At 51.1% G+C, this 18621-nt stretch overlaps 1 protein-coding gene across 14 annotated transcripts in view; it reads left to right on the top strand.

The window, feature by feature from the left end:
• The window catches only part of SLC4A5 (solute carrier family 4 member 5), a 30554-nt gene extending 12418 nt beyond the window's left edge, over window positions 1-18136 (top strand). For 3 of the 14 annotated variants that reach the window (XM_032985165.2, XM_032985176.2, XM_032985175.2), the window contains 23 exons: window positions 106-266; window positions 500-652; window positions 2207-2302; window positions 2675-2730; window positions 4647-4804; window positions 4901-4988; window positions 5165-5319; window positions 5688-5831; window positions 5986-6160; window positions 6500-6633; window positions 6749-7020; window positions 9734-9795; window positions 10295-10495; window positions 10877-10990; window positions 11219-11332; window positions 11649-11810; window positions 12719-12897; window positions 13003-13075; window positions 13248-13316; window positions 13573-13746; window positions 13898-14056; window positions 15344-15411; window positions 15924-18136. In XM_032985165.2, the coding sequence (XP_032841056.2) occupies window positions 106-266; window positions 500-652; window positions 2207-2302; window positions 2675-2730; window positions 4647-4804; window positions 4901-4988; window positions 5165-5319; window positions 5688-5831; window positions 5986-6160; window positions 6500-6633; window positions 6749-7020; window positions 9734-9795; window positions 10295-10495; window positions 10877-10990; window positions 11219-11332; window positions 11649-11810; window positions 12719-12897; window positions 13003-13075; window positions 13248-13316; window positions 13573-13746; window positions 13898-14056; window positions 15344-15411; window positions 15924-16089 (3133 nt within the window). In that variant the 3' untranslated portion in view covers window positions 16090-18136. Of the gene's footprint in view, window positions 1-105; window positions 267-499; window positions 653-2206; window positions 2303-2674; window positions 2731-4646; window positions 4805-4900; window positions 4989-5164; window positions 5320-5687; window positions 5832-5985; window positions 6161-6499; window positions 6634-6748; window positions 7021-9733; window positions 9796-10294; window positions 10496-10876; window positions 10991-11218; window positions 11333-11648; window positions 11811-12666; window positions 12898-13002; window positions 13076-13247; window positions 13317-13572; window positions 13747-13897; window positions 14057-14545; window positions 14628-15343; window positions 15412-15923 lie in introns of those variants that run through there. The other 11 variants (XM_032985171.2, XM_032985166.2, XM_032985174.2 and 8 more) reach the window with 11 other exon arrangements.
• The last annotated feature ends 485 nt before the right edge of the window (window positions 18137-18621 follow it).

The raw sequence follows: 18621 nt of genomic DNA, 5'->3' as shown, positions 1-18621 counted from the left end.
CAAAGCCGCCTGCAGAAGGGAAACACCACAGGGAAAGCAATTCTCTTATTCTCATACACCATCCCTGCTCCGTGCCTGTTCCCACAGCTGCTGCTCTTGTTTCAGGTGGATAAAATTTGAAGAAAAGGTGGAGGAAAGTGGGGAGAGGTGGAGCAAGCCCCATGTGTCCACGTTGTCTTTGCACAGCCTGTTTGAGCTACGGACATGTCTGCAGACGGGGACGGTGCTCCTGGACTTAGATGGATACTCTTTGCCCCAAATTATAGGTAGGAGCCGGCAGGTGTCAGTGGTTTGTGGTTTTTTTTTTTTCCCCCCCATGTTCTAAAGTTCTAGAAACAGATTTAAATGAATTTACTTGCTACATGCAAATATAAACCAGCTTGCAGGAGAATAAACAAAGACAGGAGTTGAGAGCCATCAACTTAGTTCAGTACGTGCTGTTGTCTCGGTCTTTCTGGGAGGGTTTGCAGTGGGGTAACCCGTCGTTTGGTGCTTGCAGATGATGTAATTGAGAAGCAGATCGAAGACGGTCTGCTCAAGCCAGATCTGCGGGAGAAGATAAGCTACGTGCTCCTCAGGAAGCACCGTCACCAAACCAAGAAGCCAATCCACCAGTCCTTGGCCGACATTGGCAAGTCCGTCTCCAACACAAGTAAGTCCTTGGGGTCCAACTGGTGCCCAGTTGCATCCTTGAGCCTTTGGTGAGCAAGATCCGGGGGAGGAAGATCCCAGGAGAAGGAGAGGGGGAAACCCAACCATTTGGGGCACCCAACTGTTTACTGCATTGAGAAAGACCCCAAAAGCTCTGCCACAGGTGGCTTTGAGGATGGGAGGGAGCCAGAAGCCAAGGATATGTCTGCTGAGAGGGACAGTGGTGTTGTGAGGGATGATGGAGTTGTGTGAGGAACAACAGTGCTGTGTGAGGGACAACAGCGTTGGCGGTCACTTGGCCAAGGGACTTTCTGGCAGAACAGCCTACAGACAAATCCAGTCTGCTCCGTGGTTGAACCTGCCTATTTTTGAGCCATTATAAAAGGGGATTTGTTTGTTTTCACACTAGATTATTTACTTAGGTTTAAACGGAGGTCATTTGGTGGAGCCCGGGATTTGCCGGGCTTCGGCTGCTCCCCGGGTAGACAGAAACAGCAACGCCCAAGCTCAAACTGTACATGGAAGAGGCCATCAATAAGCAATATTCCCACCCTGCGGGCATCCCCAGGTTTCAAAGCAACCATTTTCCATCAGATATTTGAGCTAATATTTGCCAGAAGCTCTCAAAATGGAGCACAACTTGGAAATGTTGTGGTTAGTCCCTGTAAATGGGGAAATTCGGGGCATCTTTCGTGTTTCTAATTCCTTGCTGAGACGATGGCATTGCTTTGAGTTTGCAAATAGGGACACCAAGGAGAAAATGGTTGTTGGCAGGAGCAGAAGGGTCCCTCATATTTCTTGTGCCAATGGCAACTCCATGATATTGGAATAAACACTGCTGGCACATTGAAAATAGGACCATGCCCAGTGGGCATTTCATCATTGTTTTTAGTGGGTTTAACAAAAACAATGAGGATGCTGTGGTTGCAGCTCAGCAAATCTGGTACAGGTGGTTTTCCAAAAGGAAATTCAGGAGGTTTTCTGGGAAAATGCTGGTCTTAACAAAGAAAATTCATAGGGAAAAAGGGAAGTCTTTATAGGGAAGTAGTTCAGTTTAAACATCTGAGATGAAAAGTGGGACTCGTCACAAGTTTAGGGAGGAGAAACATTCATGTGAAACTTGGTAGTGGCCAACGTAAATATTCTGAAGTGTGAAGTTCATGGCAAATTTAAAGTGTAAGTTTCTCTGGAGAACTAGGCGATGAAAAAGCCAAATAAAGTGTTGAGTCTTCCTAAGTAACAGAAATTGAACTTCTGAACCCATTTATAGCCTCAAAGAGAGCATTGGTGGGCTGTGGGGTGGTGCAGGCTCCTTGCACGGAGCCCCTGCAGTGGGGAGACTTGGCTTAAGGCCTTTTATTCTTTGCTAATGGAAAAATAACAAAGGTGGGATAAAAGTGCAAAATGAGAGTGGGAGGGAAAAGGAAATTGCTGGTGTATCAGCGTTGGGTCGGTCACGTCTGTGCCGGGCAGCTGATTTTCAGCCCGGCCTCTTGCCTTCAGCATCACCCAAAGGTTCCCCGTGGCGTCTCCTCTAACGGCTCCTTTCCCCCAGCCCGCAGCCCCGTCCGGAGCCCGGCCGCCGGCGCTGCCTTCCACCGCTCCACCGAGGACCTGCGGATGCGGCAAAGCGCCAGCTACGGCCGCCTGCGTAAGCTGGGGAGACAGAAACGGTCCTGGAAGAAGCAGGGAGTGGGGGGAAACAAACAAACAAAAAAAAAAAACAAAAAAAAAAAAATCAAGTTGCAATATGAGAGTGGGCAATTGCAAATACAAAGGGGATCCCACTACAGCCATAAATGCGATGTGGTTTGTGTAACCACGGGGTGACTGGTATTAGAAAAACTCATATTCTTGCATTTTCATTTTACTGCACCTGGTTTGCAAGCCCAGCTAAAATATATATTTGTTTTTTTCTTTGCACTGAAGTCGTCTCACTATGTATTCCCCTTGCACACAGGGCTGAAATTTGGCTACGCATCACAGGGTGGTTTTCTGACTTTCTCCCTCTTATCTCCATCAGGTCACGCACAGAGTCGGAGCATGAACGACATCTCGGACACGCCGAGCACCGACCAGGTAATCACCCCTGGAAACATTCATGCAGTGCTGTGAGGAGCATCTCCAACACGTGATGGGGCACGGGCTCTGTGGTTGTTAAGGTCCATGTGAGCCTTGTGTGGCTTCGTTCGGTCAACAACCACACAAATTCCTAATTAGGGAAATTAATACACGTATTGATCCCTGCTAACTCATGGGGAGGCTGTCCCAGAAATAATACCTGTGCTTGCAAGTTGAACGCAAAATTAGGGATGTGCAAGGATGCTGATGTAGCTTGAGATCCTTAGGGTGTAGAAAATAATTCCTTAGAATCATTAGGTTGGAAAGGGAAGGAAGAGTTCAGGGGTCCTAAAAGAGCCTTTGCTTGGCTGGGTAAGGGGAGGTTGCAGGGGGTCAATCCCAACCAAGCACTTGGGTCTGCAAACATGAATGCAGCTCTCGAGACAACTGTCTGTAAATATAGAGACCGATTCCGTTTTTCCCTCCGTTTGCAGCCTGATGGATTTCTTAATGCAAAGCTCAGCCGAGAGTCCACTGGGGGCTTTTCCCACCTGGTTTGCTTTGCACGGGAGAGCTGGGGAGGAGGTCAGGCTGCTTGGGCAGATCTCTGCTTGGCGATGCGATGGATCAGCAGGGTTTTGTGCTGTTCTTCTGATGGATATCCCATCCCCATCCCAATATCACGGCTATTTAGCTGGGGACTGTTGATGCATTATATGGGCTTTGCTTTGTTTGTATTTGGCCGTGATTTCAGCATAAACCTAAGGGAAAATTAAATGAAATGTGGGTTTGTAGGGGACAGTAGGAGATAACAGCTTGCTTTTCCCTAGGGATCTCCTTGCAGGGTTTACCTGGGGTGATGCAATTTAGGTGGAAGTGAAGCATGGAAATACATGTGTTTCTGGGAGCCACAGGACCAGGGATGCCATGGTATCAGGGAGGCAGAAGATTTCCAGAGCACCTTCCAGAATTAGAGCTGCAATAAAGCAAGCCAACTGCCCACTAATGAACCCCAAATATCAGCCTCCACCAGTGGGGTGCGGAGGGTTAATCCCAAAATATGCAAAGCATTTAGGTTTAATCGCCCTATTAGGCCCACTACAAAGGGACTTTTTAAGTGTTACACTAAGCTTAGTGGTCACTGTTAACTCCTGCTCTTGCTTATTCCAAGCTGCATTGGAGGAGTTTCTTTTACTTTTTTTTTTTTTTTTTTCCATTTGGGTTTAAAAGATTAGAAAGGGGAGATCTTGCTGCCCAGCTCACATGCCTCCCCTCATGCTGGCATATAGATTATAATAACACCCTGCCTGGGTTGGTATTGAACTCTTTTAGACTAATAATGAAAGAGCTGCAGGGGAGAAGAGACCAGCAGAATAAATCCGTGAATGAGGTTTCCGACTTCCATTATTTGTTCCTGCTCCAAGGATGTGGCTGGGGTGGAGTGAGGTACAAAAACATCCCCCATGCATGGCGCTGAGCAGTGTTTCTGCATCGTAGAGGGTCTCGGGGAGCCTAGGCCTGCAGGGCTGCAAACAGATTTGCAAAAATGCATGCTGGTTTGCTCCAGGGTCTGTATTTTTTGCTCAGATTTTCTGCAGGGGGATTGCACGGGGTTTTCCTTGTGTAGACCCCAGAGCTGCAAATCACCTTTTGCAAACCGCCCAGTTACACATTGCGTTAGGGAGCCCAGAGCGTGTGATTTCAAGTTAATCTTGGGTTTAGTGATCATTTTGAATAACGAAGAAATTCAGCTTTTTGGATTCTTGCTGGTTTGTTCTTGGATATGGTTCTCCCCACTTCTGGGAGTCCTGGGACCATCAGAGATCATGAGGTTTGAGCCTGTGGCTTCAGCTTTTGCGTTTGGGATGTGGTAAAGAGCGGGAAAAGCCAAATTTCAGCAATTGCTTCCTTACCCACCCTCATCTTTCCAACAGCTGAAGAATAAGTTCATCAAGAAGATCCCCAAGGATGCAGAGGCCTCCAACGTGCTGGTGGGAGAAGTGGAGTTCCTGGAGAAGCCCTTCGTGGCTTTTGTGCGGCTCCTCCAGGCAACGATGCTGGGAGGGGTGACGGAGGTGCCCGTCCCCACCAGGTGAGCACAATTCCTTCGGGCCCAAAGCACCGAGTGATCTCACGACATGGATGCCGGTGATCTAAGGTTGTCAACACAGAGCCTTTCCCTTCCCAGGTTCCTCTTTATTCTCCTTGGTCCCGCGGGAAAAGCTAAATCTTACAATGAGATCGGCAGAGCCATCGCGACTCTCATGGTGGATGATGTGAGTAGATGCAACAGCCGGCCCTCACCGGGAATCCCCTTGCTCAGAACTGAGAAGAAAAAGCAATTTTCATCCCGTCACCCAAAAGAATGAGCTTTAAAATCCCATAATGACGTGGGACATGTGCGTGCTGGATGCTGTTCCCAGGCTGACATCTCCCCTCTCTCAACCCTCAGCTTTTCAGTGACGTTGCCTACAAAGCCCGAGATAGAGAAGACCTGATCGCCGGCATAGATGAGTTTCTGGATGAAGTCATCGTCCTGCCGCCTGGCGAGTGGGACCCCAATATTAGGATTGAGCCACCCAAAAAAGTGCCCTCAGCTGAGAAGAGGTGGGTGGGAGACGTGGGGCCGGCCCCAGCCCTGTGGCCGTCCCCATCTCTCCTGATTTGGAGATGCTGGAGGAGGACAGCAGCTTTGCATGCCTTTATCCCTCGAAAGAATCTTTGCAAATGTTCCAGAAATGCTGTTTTTTCAGCAGCCTTTGCCCCCAGATCAGCTCAGAGCTGTTTCCACTCTGCAAAATCTGCATTACCCCCTGGGTTGAGCAAATCCAGCTCTTGATCTTTCCAAATTCACCCCAAAACTCAAGCTCTAGTGCAGGTGGAGAACTACACCATGGCCTTGGTTGTGGTCCCTGCATGAGGACTAGCTTGGTAGGACAGGTACCATGGCCAATGCTGGTGGCTCTCTCCCACAGGAAATCAGTTTTCTCGCTGAATGAAGTGGGGCAGATGAACGGCATGGCTGGTGGGGCGGGCGCCGGGGGCGGTGGAGGAGGCAGCGACGATGAGGAGATGCCCGAAGCTCACGAAATTGGGGAAGAGCTCGCTTGGACTGGCAGGTGAGCAGCACCCCAGCACCCATCAACATCTCCTACTGGCTCACCCCATGGTCTCCTGGGGGCATGGAGGGCTGAAATCCTTTCGGGCACAGCCAACACTGTATCTATTTTGGTGGAAGGCACATGCATCTGGTCCTTGGTGGTGTCTCCCCAGATTTTGCGGTGGCCTCTATTTGGATATCAAGAGGAAGCTGCCCTGGTTCCCGAGTGACTTCTATGAAGGCTTTCATATCCAGTCCATCTCTGCCATCTTGTTCATCTACCTGGGCTGCATCACCAACGCCATTACGTTTGGAGGCTTGCTTGGGGATGCTACGGACAACTACCAGGTTGAGTCCAAGGAGGCGGGGGTCACTTTGCCAAGCAGGGATGGGATGGGGTGAGGTGGGGTGGGATGGGATGGGAAGGGGTGGGTTTTGCTTCCTTGTGCCATGCCAAGCTTTAATGCTGGGGATGGAAATTCATTGCCAAGTGGGACCGACAGCCCTGAAATACCAGCAGAATGGGAAAACCCATCTCAATGGCAATGCCAGGAGCAAGGGCACATGTTCCCAACCATCCTATATGGGTCCAAGCAGAGGTCCTTAATTCCCATCTCCATCTGGGGTATCTGTGGGGTTGTAATGTCGCACGGCATCACCATAATGTTGGGTTTGATCCATCCCCAGGGCGTCATGGAGAGCTTCCTTGGCACAGCAATGGCAGGCTCCATGTTTTGCCTCTTTGCTGGGCAGCCGCTCATCATCCTGAGCAGCACCGGCCCCATCCTCATCTTCGAGAAGCTGCTCTTCGACTTCAGCAAGTAGGTGCTGGGCGATTCCGGGGGGAACCAGAACCCCTCCATACCAGGATGGGAGCAGCCCTCCAGCCCTTGGCATGCTCTCATGGGGCTGTTCTCACCTTGTCCCCACTTTCAGAGGCAATGGCATCGACTACATGGAGTTTCGCCTCTGGATCGGCTTGCACTCTGCCCTACAGTGCCTTATCCTGGTGGCCACCGACGCCAGCTTCATTATAAAGTACATCACTCGCTTCACAGAGGAAGGCTTCTCCACCCTCATCAGCTTCATCTTCATCTACGATGCCATCAAGAAGATGATTGGAGCCTTTAAGTACTATCCCATCAATTCAGACTTCAAGCCGGACTATGTGACCATGTACAAGTGCGAGTGCATTGCTCCTGACCCAGGTGAGTACACATCTTTTTCGGCACTGGATGGGGAAGATGAAGGGGGTGGGAGGGTCCTACTGCAGATAAATCCCACTGGATCATTGGCCGGGGACATGGAAGGAGGCAGCTACCTGGTCAGCGTGGAGTGGAGAGACCTCATCCTCCTCCTCTGAGGGTGATTTTGGGCAAGATGGAAGTAGAGCCTTGTCCCCCATGGATGAACGCGTCGGTGCCAGAATGGCAGAGAGCCAGGACCTCAGCCTGGAGAAGCCAAACCTGGATGGATAAAAAGGAAATATGGAAAAATAAGGACATTTTAGGTCATTCATTCCAGCCTGATGCCGATGGAAGCTTATTCTCCAGAAAATACACCTGCGGAGTTTTGTCCTCTCCAGTGTCTGGGGCACCCCAGGACGTCCCAGTTGAGTATGGAAACCTCCTTGGGCTGTTTTTTCTCCTCTTTCTTACTCCTTTTCAAAAGGAGAGGCCATCAGGCTCTGAGCCTGAGACATTCTTTTGGTGGCTTCCCTGGTTTTGCTCTTGGATGGATGTACCAGATGATCCCTGGTCTGAATCGTGCAGCTTGGACGCTCCCGTGGCCACCTGGAAAGGAGGAGAGATCTTCACTTTGGGCTAACGGCGGTGACCGCCTGCTCTCAGATGAGCTGAATTTATTTAAACCGTCTAAATTCTAAGAATGATGGGGAGTATCGGCTGCAGACAGAGAAGTCAGAGAGGTGTGATGGTGAAGCTCTCCCCAGTAGTAAAAGCACCCAAGACCAGCCACACAACGCGTTCCCATGCATCTGTCATTGCAAGAAGAGATCTTACCTGCCGCCATGGAAATAACATTTATTTGGTTTAATTTTGTATTTTTCCTCCATTTCTGTTTACCAACCACACACTGAGTGACCCGATCCCGTTGGGTTTTGAAAGCCCTGTGCGCAGTGGGGAGCACCCGGAGATGACGCAATCCTTCCCAAACCAAACCCCTCCCAAATTTGACCTGCAGAAAAGCAAAGCCTGATGCCTGATGCAATCCCCGGGGGCTGAAATATCCCTAACGGGACCGTGACCACCTCCATCCGTCCGTCCGTCCGTCCGTCCATCCATCCATCCATCCATCTATCCATCCATCCATCCATCCATCCATCCATCCATCCATCCATCCATCCATCCATCCATCCATCCATCCATCCATCCATCCATCCATCCATCCATCCATCCATGTGTGCTGGCGTCTGCCCGGCAGCACCCACCACCGTGGCTTATTGCAGGAGGAAGGCGAAGCCTTTAGCCTCCAGGGAAGTCTCCCCCTTTCCCGAGCGCCCCATCATGAGCAAACCCCAGGTGGCTGAGAGGCATTTGCACCCCAAAAACCTTGAGCCACTTTGCAACCCAGACCCATTCCTCACCCTCGCTGTCCTGAGCACCCAAGGCAGTGGTGTCTGCATTGGATTTTCCATTCCTCTAGATATTGAGAAATCATATTTATTCCCCCCTACATCCTTTTTTTTTAAGTTTTTTAAAATTAGTTCTGATTTTTGATCATTATAACTGATTTGTACCATATTTGTCTCTGCTGCACACATCAATTTGGGCCGATTTCAATCTCAAGTGAGTATCACCTTCTAAATATTAAAACTATTTTAATATTTGATACTCTTCCCCCATGGGGATTTTGTTGTTATTTTTTTCCATGTATTTTACTCTATGTTCTGATAAAAGGGTTTAGATAGAGCCCTTAGGGGTCCTCTCTTAAAATATCACCAGTGGTATGCTACCCTTTAAATTGTAAAGACCACAAATAAGTCTGGTTTCTGAAAAAAAAAAAAAAAAAAAAAAAGGGGTTATGGAGGAAAAGAAAAATAAAATATTGTTTTGAATTATGGGTTTGCCAGCGCTGTTTCCCAGAGCCCAGTTTCTGCAGCCCCTGGGTCTCTGCTTCTAACCCAGCAATCGCTTCTCCTTCATTAATCCTCGGCGCTGGGGATGGAGGCAGCAGGTGGGGGCAGCTGAAATTCCCGCTTGGTGCAGGAAGAGGATGGACCAGAGGGGAAAAAAGGGGAAAGAGTGGCCCCGGACCCCGCTTAGGGGCACCTGTAGAAAGTGTGGGTGCTCCTGAAACCATGGAGCTGCGTCACCCGAAGAGCCACTTTTTGCACTGGAGGAGAAGGTGCCGGGGGCTAGAAAGGATGTTTTTTTTCGGTAAGACACCAAAACACGCCTGAAATATTTAAGAAAAAAAAAAAAAAAGGCAAATTGGGCACGATTGGGTGCCACCTGCCCAAAAATAACAGGCTGCTTTTCCAGTCTTCTGCCCCCGTGGTTTTAAGATGCGGGTGTCTGGATGCTCAACTCTGCTACCAGCGGCTTGCCCAGGAAAATCCTAAAAATTTTAGGAGCTGGAAAGTCCTAAAAATACTCCCCCCAGGCAGTCACCAGCTCCGGAGGGAGAATCTGCTAAAGGAGAAGCTGTGTTCTCTGCCGGCACGTGGGATTAATCAGGGAGAAGTCGCTGCGGGGTTAGAAATGGGGGGTTTTCTCCCCAAATCCTTGTCCGCCTTTGGGGTGCTGATCCCTGTGCGGCTCTCGGAGGATGTGCTTGACCCCATGTTTGCTTTTACGCCGGCCTGGCTGAGCCGTGCCTCTCTGGGCGAAGCCCGGCTGCTTTTAATACCGAAACCTCGATATTAGCCAAAAACCTCAATAACAAACTCCTTTCCCGCAGCCAACGCGACCTTGTTCAATGCTTCAGCTCCAGTGACACCAAACACCACTAACTCTTCTCTGGTAAGCGGGTTTGCTCATCCCAACGGGAAATTTGGGACAAGGGAGGGCAAATCCGAGGGACTTCTGCATCCAGGGAGTGACGCGTGCCAGCTCAGAGCAAGGGAAATGTGGGATTTGCATTGATTTGGGTTCACGGTTGGGCTCAGCAACACCAAATCCCCACTATTTTGCCCAAATTAATAGCAGCTCCAAGGTTTTCCTGTGGGTATGGGGCTCCTAGTGACAGCAGCCCTGGGAAATACTCCTTTCCTTGTACACTGCAATTACTTAAACCTCTAATTTTGCTTTTTTTGATCAGGAAATATCCCTTTCCTTCCATGCTACAGTTGCTAAAAAATGTTGATTTTGCTTTTTTTGACTGGGAAATACCCCTTTCCTTGAATGCTGCAGTTGCACAAAATGATGATTTTGCTTTCTTGGCCGGGCAATACTCTTCTCCTTGCATGATGCAGTTACTTAAAATGCTAATTTTGCTTTTTTTGGGGGGGTTTCTCCCCAGTACAATGCTATTAACCTAACAGCTCTGGACTGGACTCAGCTGAGTAAGAAGGAATGTCTCAAATACGGCGGCAGCCTTGTAGGGAAATCCTGTAAATTTGTGCCTGACCTGGCCCTTATGTCCTTCATCCTCTTCTTTGGGACCTACTCCACGACCTTGACCCTGAAAAAATTCAAATTCAGCCGCTATTTCCCCACCAAGGTAAGGAAAGCACTGGGTTTTACCATCCTCTTTTCCAAAAGATAGGAAATATGGGAGCTGCCGGTCTCTTTGCTGGATGCAAAGAGCTCCAGGAAAATAAATCTATATTTCTAGGAGATGCTAGTAGCAATTAGGAGAATCCCCCCCAAGCTTTTAGCTGCTGTTTTGACTCTTGCATGATGAATAACTCATCACCTTGCGATGCAAAGGGGAAAAAAAATCTGCATTTTCTGGGTTATACCTGAGTTATCCATGGGCAAGCAGAGCTGGAAAGCCCCAGGGAAGGATGCCAAAGTGGGAGCAAACCTCTCCATCCCGTTAATTAACCTTCCCATCCCATTAATTACCCTTTCCACCCTCGTTTCCCCATCTTGCCTCCAGGTCAGGGCTTTCATTGCTGATTTTTCCAATGTCTTCTCCATCCTGCTTTTCTGCGGAGTGGACGCCTGTTTCGGACTGGACACCCCTAAGCTCCATATCCCCACTATCATCAAGGTTCGGCTGCACCGGGGGGGGACCCCTCACCCCCCTGCCCGTGCTCTCTTTCCAGCTCCTCACTGCTTTTGGGGAAAAAATTCGCGGCTCCTGTGGTGTCCAGGCACCTTCTTAAAAGCTACTTTGTCTTTTTGGGTGGAATATTCTAATTCTGTGACTTTTTTTTCCTTCCTTTTTTTGTTGTTTCCCACCCCACCCCGCCTTTTCTCTTTCTCTTACTCCTGGCAGCTGCGTAAACTTATTAGCGATTTCTCTATCTTTGTGTCCATACTAATGTTTGTGGGGCTGGATTTGCTTTTTGGACTCAACACCCCAAAGCTCCAAGTGCCTACTGATTTTAAGGTAAAAAAAAAAAAAAAAGCAATAAAATCCCTTTCTGGAAACATTGCTGAAAATGTCTCTTCCCCCATCCAGGGTATCACTGTCAGGGATGTGGGGAGTCCCAGTGAACATCTGGGGAAAATGTGGGGCTGAGGCATGTGGATGCTGGGAGTGGTTTGAGTACCGATGCATGGTGGTGGGATTTGGGGATGGGACGATGCTCGGAGGTGAGGGGATTCAGGGATGATGTGAAGCTTCCCAAAATGAGCTTTCCCCCCTCTCTGACCTATGCCTGGGCTCAGCTGCGGTGTCCAAACCCCCTCTCTTCCCCCCCCAGCCCACCCGTGTGGACCGAGGGTGGTTTGTGTTTCCCTTCGGGAAGAACCCCTGGTGGGTTTACCTGGCGAGCGCCCTGCCCGCCCTCCTCGTCACCATCCTCATCTTCATGGACCAGCAGATCACGGCCGTCATCGTCAACAGGAAGGAACACAAGCTGCGGGTGAGCCGGGGGCTCGGGGGCACAGCATCGCGGCAGGTACCGCCTGCATCCCGGCGAGCACCTGCTTTTGGGGTGCTTATCGGGTGCTGCTGTAAGGCACAGGGGGGGGTTCACCCTGGCTCGGCACACTCTGCGAAGCAGGGGCTCACCCTTTCCTTTGCAAGTTGTATTTTTGGGGTGACAAAGCCTCTGGGGTGTTAAATTCTCCCGATGCTGTAGGCAGCGGGGTGACGGGGGGTGCACGGCCTAGGGTGCAGCGTGGCAATGTGGGGTGCAGCGGGGGTGAGGCAGAGTGTGTGAGAGCGTTGCGGGGTGCTTCAGGGGGATGCAGGGTGCACCATGGCAATGTGGGGTGCACCATGGCAATGTGGGGTGCACTAGGGCAATGTGGGGTGCCCTGCAGTGTTGATGAGGGGTTGCAGGGTGCGCTGTGGGAGATGCAGGGTATACCGTGGCAAAGTGGGGTGAAGCAGGGTGCTTCAGAATGATGTGGGGTGATGAGGCAGGGTGCACCGTGGCAATGTGGGGTGCGTGAGGGTGATGCAGGGTGCACCAGGGCAATGCAGGGTGCATCAGGGTGTTGCAGAGTGCTTCATGGCGATACTGGGTGCTTCGGGGTGATGCAGGGTGCACCATGGTGATGCAGAGTGCTCCATGGCAACGTGGGGTGCATCGGCGTGATGCGGGGTGCACCAGAGCAATGATGTTTGTGCCAGGGTGGTGCGGGGTACGTAGTGGTGATGTGGGGTGCATCAAGGCGATGCAGGGTGCACTGTGGTGACACAGGATGCTTCAAGGGGTGCAGCAAGGGGGGGAAAACCCACTTTGCTGGGCTCTGGGGTGAATATAGGAACAGCTTCAGGAGCCACGTTGTCCCCCCCTGGCCCTCCCTGGGTGCTGTGTTGCAGAAAGCAGCGGGCTACCACCTGGACCTCTTCTGGGTGGGCATCCTCATGGCCATCTGCTCCTTCATGGGGCTGCCCTGGTACGTGGCAGCCACCGTCATCTCCATCGCCCACATCGACAGCTTGAAGATGGAGACGGAGACCAGCGCCCCGGGAGAGCAGCCTCAATTCCTGGGCGTCAGGTGAGGAAGGCTCGGCCGTGCTCTTCCTCAGGGCGTGAGAGGGAATCCAGACGCGGCAGTGGGCTCAGCCAGCGTGGCCTCATCCTGCTTCTCTCACTGTTTCAGGGAGCAGAGAGTGACGGGCATCATTGTCTTTGTGCTGACCGGGATTTCTGTCTTCCTGGCCCCTATCCTGAAGGTAAAACATCCCCATTGCCCCATCCCTACTCCCTCCCTGCAGATGTCTGGGGACCTGGGAAGAAAAAGCTGGATTTCTGCCCCCCACCACAGTCCCCAGCGTTGGTCCCTGTCCCCAAGAATGAGCTACCACCTTCCTTGGGGTAAGTGCCATGTTTTTTCCATGTTCCCAGTACATCCCCATGCCGGTGCTATACGGTGTCTTTCTGTACATGGGCGTCGCATCTCTGAACGGCATCCAGGTAAGCACTCCTCTTCCTCCTCCTCTTCCTCCTTAATGGCCATGAAGGGGTCCTACACCAGGGCAAAAAGGGGGGTTTTGACTCCAAAATTTGCACACATCCAACATTTCCAGCTGCATAGGAGGGCAGATATCCAAAATCCCCTGAGAAACAACAAAGAGCCCCAAATTCCCCATTTTGAGGACTAAAAGGAGGTTTATCTGGGCAACCTAGGGAATGGGGCCAAGGGCTAACTCTGGCCTTCATCCCACCGCAGTTTTGGGACCGCTGCAAGCTCTTCCTCATGCCGGCCAAGCACCAACCCGACTACGTCTTCCTCCGGCACGTGCCGTTGCGTCGCATCCACCTCTTCACGCTGGTGCAGATCATCTGCCTGTCCATCCTCTGGATCCTCAAATCCACTGTAGCTGCCATCATCTTCCCCATCATGGTAAGGCCAACCCCCTGGGCTGCTATCGCAGCCTCGTTTAGAAGACTTTTTTGAGATGTAAGGAAATTTTGGCTTGGTCCCATGGTGGTCCCCAGGTCTGGGGGTGAGAGATGCACTTGCAGATCCTGCTCTTGCACCTCTCCCCTCCCAGATTTTAGCCTTGATCCTGGTGAGGCGGCTGCTGGATTTTGTCTTCTCCCAACACGACCTGGCCTGGATTGACAACATCATCCCTGAGAAGAAGAAGAAGGAGGATGACAAGAAGAAGAAGAAAAAAGGCAACAAAGGAGACAGCAGCAGCGATGAGGAGGTGGGTGTGGGGTGGGTGGGGGGTTCCTGTGGACGGTGGGGGCATCTCAGATTGGCCGGGGAGGGAAAGATCCCACCAAAACCTCCGGGCTGGTGGATTTGGGTTGAAGATCTCCAATTCATGAAGGTGTTTCACTGCATATGTAGGACAGGCTGATCGAGGGGCTGTAAGTGATGCTTAGGGGCTGGCCAGAGGCTCCAGGGGATGCTCAAAGTGTCCTGAAAGCTGGAAAATCATAGCTAAAATGCAATCATTTGGGAAAAACATGGCTGAGTGTACAGCACTATCCTACAGTGGCAAAGCATCATTAACCCGTGCGTCCCCCTGCCGCAGACCCTTCCGGGATAGAAGGGCTGAGAAGATGAAGGCAAAGCCTCCTCTTCCTGATGCACCCACCTCCAGAGGTTTTTTGTCCCCTTACATGCTCCAGGTGGTCCTGGAGCCCACCCAGGCACTGCCTTCACCGAATTTCCCCACTTTTTTCCCCAGTTCCCACCTCCCTCAGTCATTAAGATCCCCATGGAGCCCCTGCCATTGCAGCCCCGAAACGGGGGACCCCATTGCCTCAGCCGTAAGTAAAGAGCTCAGGAGCTTCTCTCGCATTCCCTACCGCTTCCTAACCCCCCGCAGCAGGACCCGCTCGGCCGCTGATGGCCCTAACCCAAAAAGATGCTAAAAGACGCAGCCTGGATCCGTCCCGCCGGAGCAGGGAGGAGAGTTTCCTGTATTATGCTGCTAATAATTCTGTATTTCAGGTGGCTGGGAAACCAGGGCTCTTCTGGGCCTCCCCCCCGAGCTGATGCGGATGGGGATTTTTAAAAAATATATATATTTTGGAAGGTTTTGAGCCCCCAGAAGCAGGGGATGCAGAACTTGTGGTAGCATTATCCCAGCTGCAAAAGAACAGACGTGTTCAATTTGGCTCAACCTTCTGCCCGAAGCATCACACGTGAGCTGGTGCAAAGCCAGCCATGACCAAAAAAATGCAGAATAAATCTTTGTGAGTTTGTTCAAGCTCGGCACCAGGTTGCGTCATGATGCCAGCAAGTTTTAACACGGTAATTCAGTGACTCTGTCCTCAAGCTGCTGCTAGCAGGGGCTGGTGGGGCCTTTCTCTTTCTCTAATCACCCCCAAAATCAGCATTTCCTGGGAGCTTTTCTCCTCCTCCCACTGTCCAGAGGATGCTGGACCTGGTGGCAGTTTGGTGTGGGGGGGTGAATGGTTTTGGAGGGGGGGGGCTCCTTCCTCACCTGGGAAATGTTTCACCTCCGTGTCCCCCCCCCCAGGAAAGAGGTCCTCTACCTGGAGCTTCGCGTTCTGATTCCTCCCTGAACAGTTCAGACCTGGATCGCAGGTAAATGGCACCGAAGAGGCTCCCCCAGGGCACCAGGACCCGCCATGGGAGACATTTTCAGCGTCACCAGCCGATGCTCCTGGCTGAGCGTCGCTCGCTTGAGCCGCTTGCCACCATCCTCAGCCTTTTCTGAAATAGCAGAGTATATTTTCACAGCAGGCCTCTGTATTTTGGGTGGTTTTGTTTGCTGGCCCCAGCTATCGGGTTGTTGGCAGCAGGGCTGCGTGGGATGACACATCCCGAGCCTGGCATGAGAGGGTTTAAAGCAGAAAAAACGCCGCTGGTTAACAGCCACAGGGATTTTTAGGATTGGGATGTACATCTGAATCCTGAAAGCTTGGGATTGTTCTCCACCTGCAGCTGTGAATTCTGCAGATTCTCCATACTAAACCCAAAATACTATGTTGTTATGAATTCTAGGTGGCAGTAGCATCATCCAGAGCCCGGTGCTGGGGTGGTTTTGGGATGTGGGTACCCATGCCCAGGTGCTCACTGCCCTCTCTCCTCCTCAGTATTACGCTTCATCTGAAGATTTCTTGCCCTTCGTCTCCTGCATTTAACTACTCCCGAAACCCCATCTGCGCCGTGCCCCAGGTGAAGATAGAGATGGAGTCGGACTATGAGGACACTGACACCGAAAAACCACCTCGGGACATGGGCAGTGAGACCACGCTATAGTCCCACGCAGCACTTCCTCTGAAATATATATATATATATAGCTATTTATATATTCATATATATATATAAGGCAAATTGGGCTTATTTTTCTATGTGAGACAAAGGAGACTGTGGCCCCAGGGGTCCGTTGCTCTGGTAGTTTTCAGCGTCACGAGTTAAACGCGTTGTTGAATTTTCTCCCTTTCTGCCAGGTGAGGGCGTCACCGTTGGTGGCAAAATGGGGGCTGAAAAGGTGGAATTGGCGATTTTGGCCTCTGCTTACCCCTGAGCCGCTGCTGGGCTGGGGCAGTTGAAGGGTGAAGGCTGTGGGGGCAGCCGGGATGAGTGCATGGCTGATGGGGAAGGCGCTGGGGTGATGTTTTTGAGGGGGATTTTTGGGGTGGGCAGGAGGTTTGCATGGCTGAGAAGGGGGTGGGGGGTGCCTCCCTGCTCCCCAACCCCTGAAATCACAGAGTGGCTCTTGGTGATTCTTCTTTTGTGAAGGGGATGGTGCGTTGGGCTTTGTGTGGGCAGGACGCCCGTCCCTTCTTGCGGCGTGGCAGTGCAGAGGGGTCCCAGCTCCGCTCAGCCCAGGCTGGATGCGTGCGAGGAGGTAAACCAGCTCAGGTTGTTGAAGCTTGAGGGCAACAGCAGCCAGGCTGTGGTGGGAGAGCAGAGCTGGGAGTGGGGGCCTTGGTTTCCACAGGGGATGGGGAATGGTTTCTGCAGGCAGCAGGACACGCTTTTGGCTGGGAAATAAGAGCAGTTGCTGCAGCAAAGCTGTTTGGTTGCCCATCCCCACGTCCTCACCCACAGCTCTCCCCAGGGGGGGTGATAAGAGCCCTCTCTTTCCATCCTCTCTCTCCCTCCAGAGGGGAGCGAGATGTTCTCAAGCCGTTATCTCTCTGGAACAGCCTGCCCAGCCCCTGTGCAAGGGGTTTTGCACCCACTTCAGCTCCTCAATCCTGGTTATTCGCCCGTGGTTTAACAGCAAGCGGCTGGTAACAGGGAGGGGAGAGCAAGCATGTCCCCTGCCACGTACCCACCCGTGCTTTCCAGCCTGTATCCAGCAGCTCCCCGCTTGGTCTCCGCCTGCATTTCGACTCCACAGAAGTTTCTTCCCACCCGCCGCTGCCTTTGGGTCCTCGGGGAAGGGAAGGGAACAGGTTAGGAGCCAGTGCAGGCACTGAGCTCAGTTTGGCTCTGCCCAGCTCTCACCACCTCCATTTCCAGCAGCACTGGGGCAGTGACAAGGCTTTTAAAGGGTTTTTTTCCCTCCCATGGACTAATCCCAGCTGCAGTTTAAAAACACTTGTCCGAAGCAACCCTCTCAAAGCTGTTTTTTTACTCATTTTTGCTAGATGGTCTCTTTATTTTTTCTCTATTTCAAACCCCACAGAGCCCCAACCTTTCCCCCCAGGCAGAAACAGCCTACCTGATAGTTATAGCAGCCATACGGGGGTTTCTGGAACACAGTTAAATATTGCAGCTGGTCTGGACCTTTGCGTGGGACAGATCCCAGTTCTCTGTAAATAGTCAAGTCCAACAGAAAGACTTGAATGCAGTTTCCTATGTATAGCATTTTTTTTTTCTGGTTCAGGTGCATGTCCTGGGGAAATGCAGTGAGGTAAAGAACACAGGATTACTCCTGTCACCACTTAAGCTTGATGGTAACATTAAGAACTATTTCAGCTTGAACACATCGTATCCGTTTTGTAGTGTTTTGTACCAATCTCCTGTGTGGTAGCTGAAGTGTGGTACAGGCAGGCTTATGATTTTAATCAGAGATTAATTTGCTTTATCCAGTCCATCAGCTCTGCTCTACCACACCCCTAGAAAGGCTTTGTGGACTGTGGTAGATGTTTCATAGAGCAGAGGCGAAGCCACTCTAGCATCCAGCTAGTTTTGACTAAATTTGTCCATTTTGCAAGGGTCAGACGTGGTTTATACTTTTTGTATACAAAAACAGTGGAGAGTCTCAGATTTACCACCTCCATTACAGTACCACTTTAGCCATTTTGTATTTATCAGTGATACAACCCAATAAACCTTATTTCAATGAGTCTCAGCTCTTAGTGTGTTTCTGGTGCAGAGTCCTTGAACTTCAACTTTCCTTCCCACACGCTTTTACCAGCACTCTCCCCTCCAGGGCAGCCCTGAATGCAGGTTAGTGCCAACTCACCAGGTGCCTCCAGCAACAGCCCTTTAGTGTCACAACAAACCCTTCCTGCTCCCAGAAAGGTGGGGTCAGTCTTTCCAGGGAATATGTGAAGAGGAAAGAGGCCAAGACTTACCACACTGCCCACAAACAAAACTGGGTGTAAGTTTTTTTTTTCCATCCTGCCCAAGGCATCACAACCTCAGGTAAGGTTAACTTTCAGTGGATAATCTGTGCTTGCAAACAAACTTGTTAGAGGTTTAAGTTTATACTGTCATGTCAAAGTAGTTAAGAACCAGTCAGGGAGCTGAACAGGTTGTGTTCAGGCATGAAAAAGCTGCTTGCTTCTAGGCTGAGTTGGTGAGGCATGGAGCAGTTGTGCCTTAACTAAGAGG

This window comes from Tyto alba, unplaced genomic scaffold, assembly GCF_018691265.1.
Source record: "Tyto alba isolate M040663 unplaced genomic scaffold, T.alba_DEE_v4.0 Super-Scaffold_34, whole genome shotgun sequence".
NCBI classification, from domain to species: domain Eukaryota; kingdom Metazoa; phylum Chordata; class Aves; order Strigiformes; family Tytonidae; genus Tyto; species Tyto alba.
Note: the sequence above shows the minus strand (reverse complement) of the source record. Positions and strands in the feature narration are given on the sequence as shown.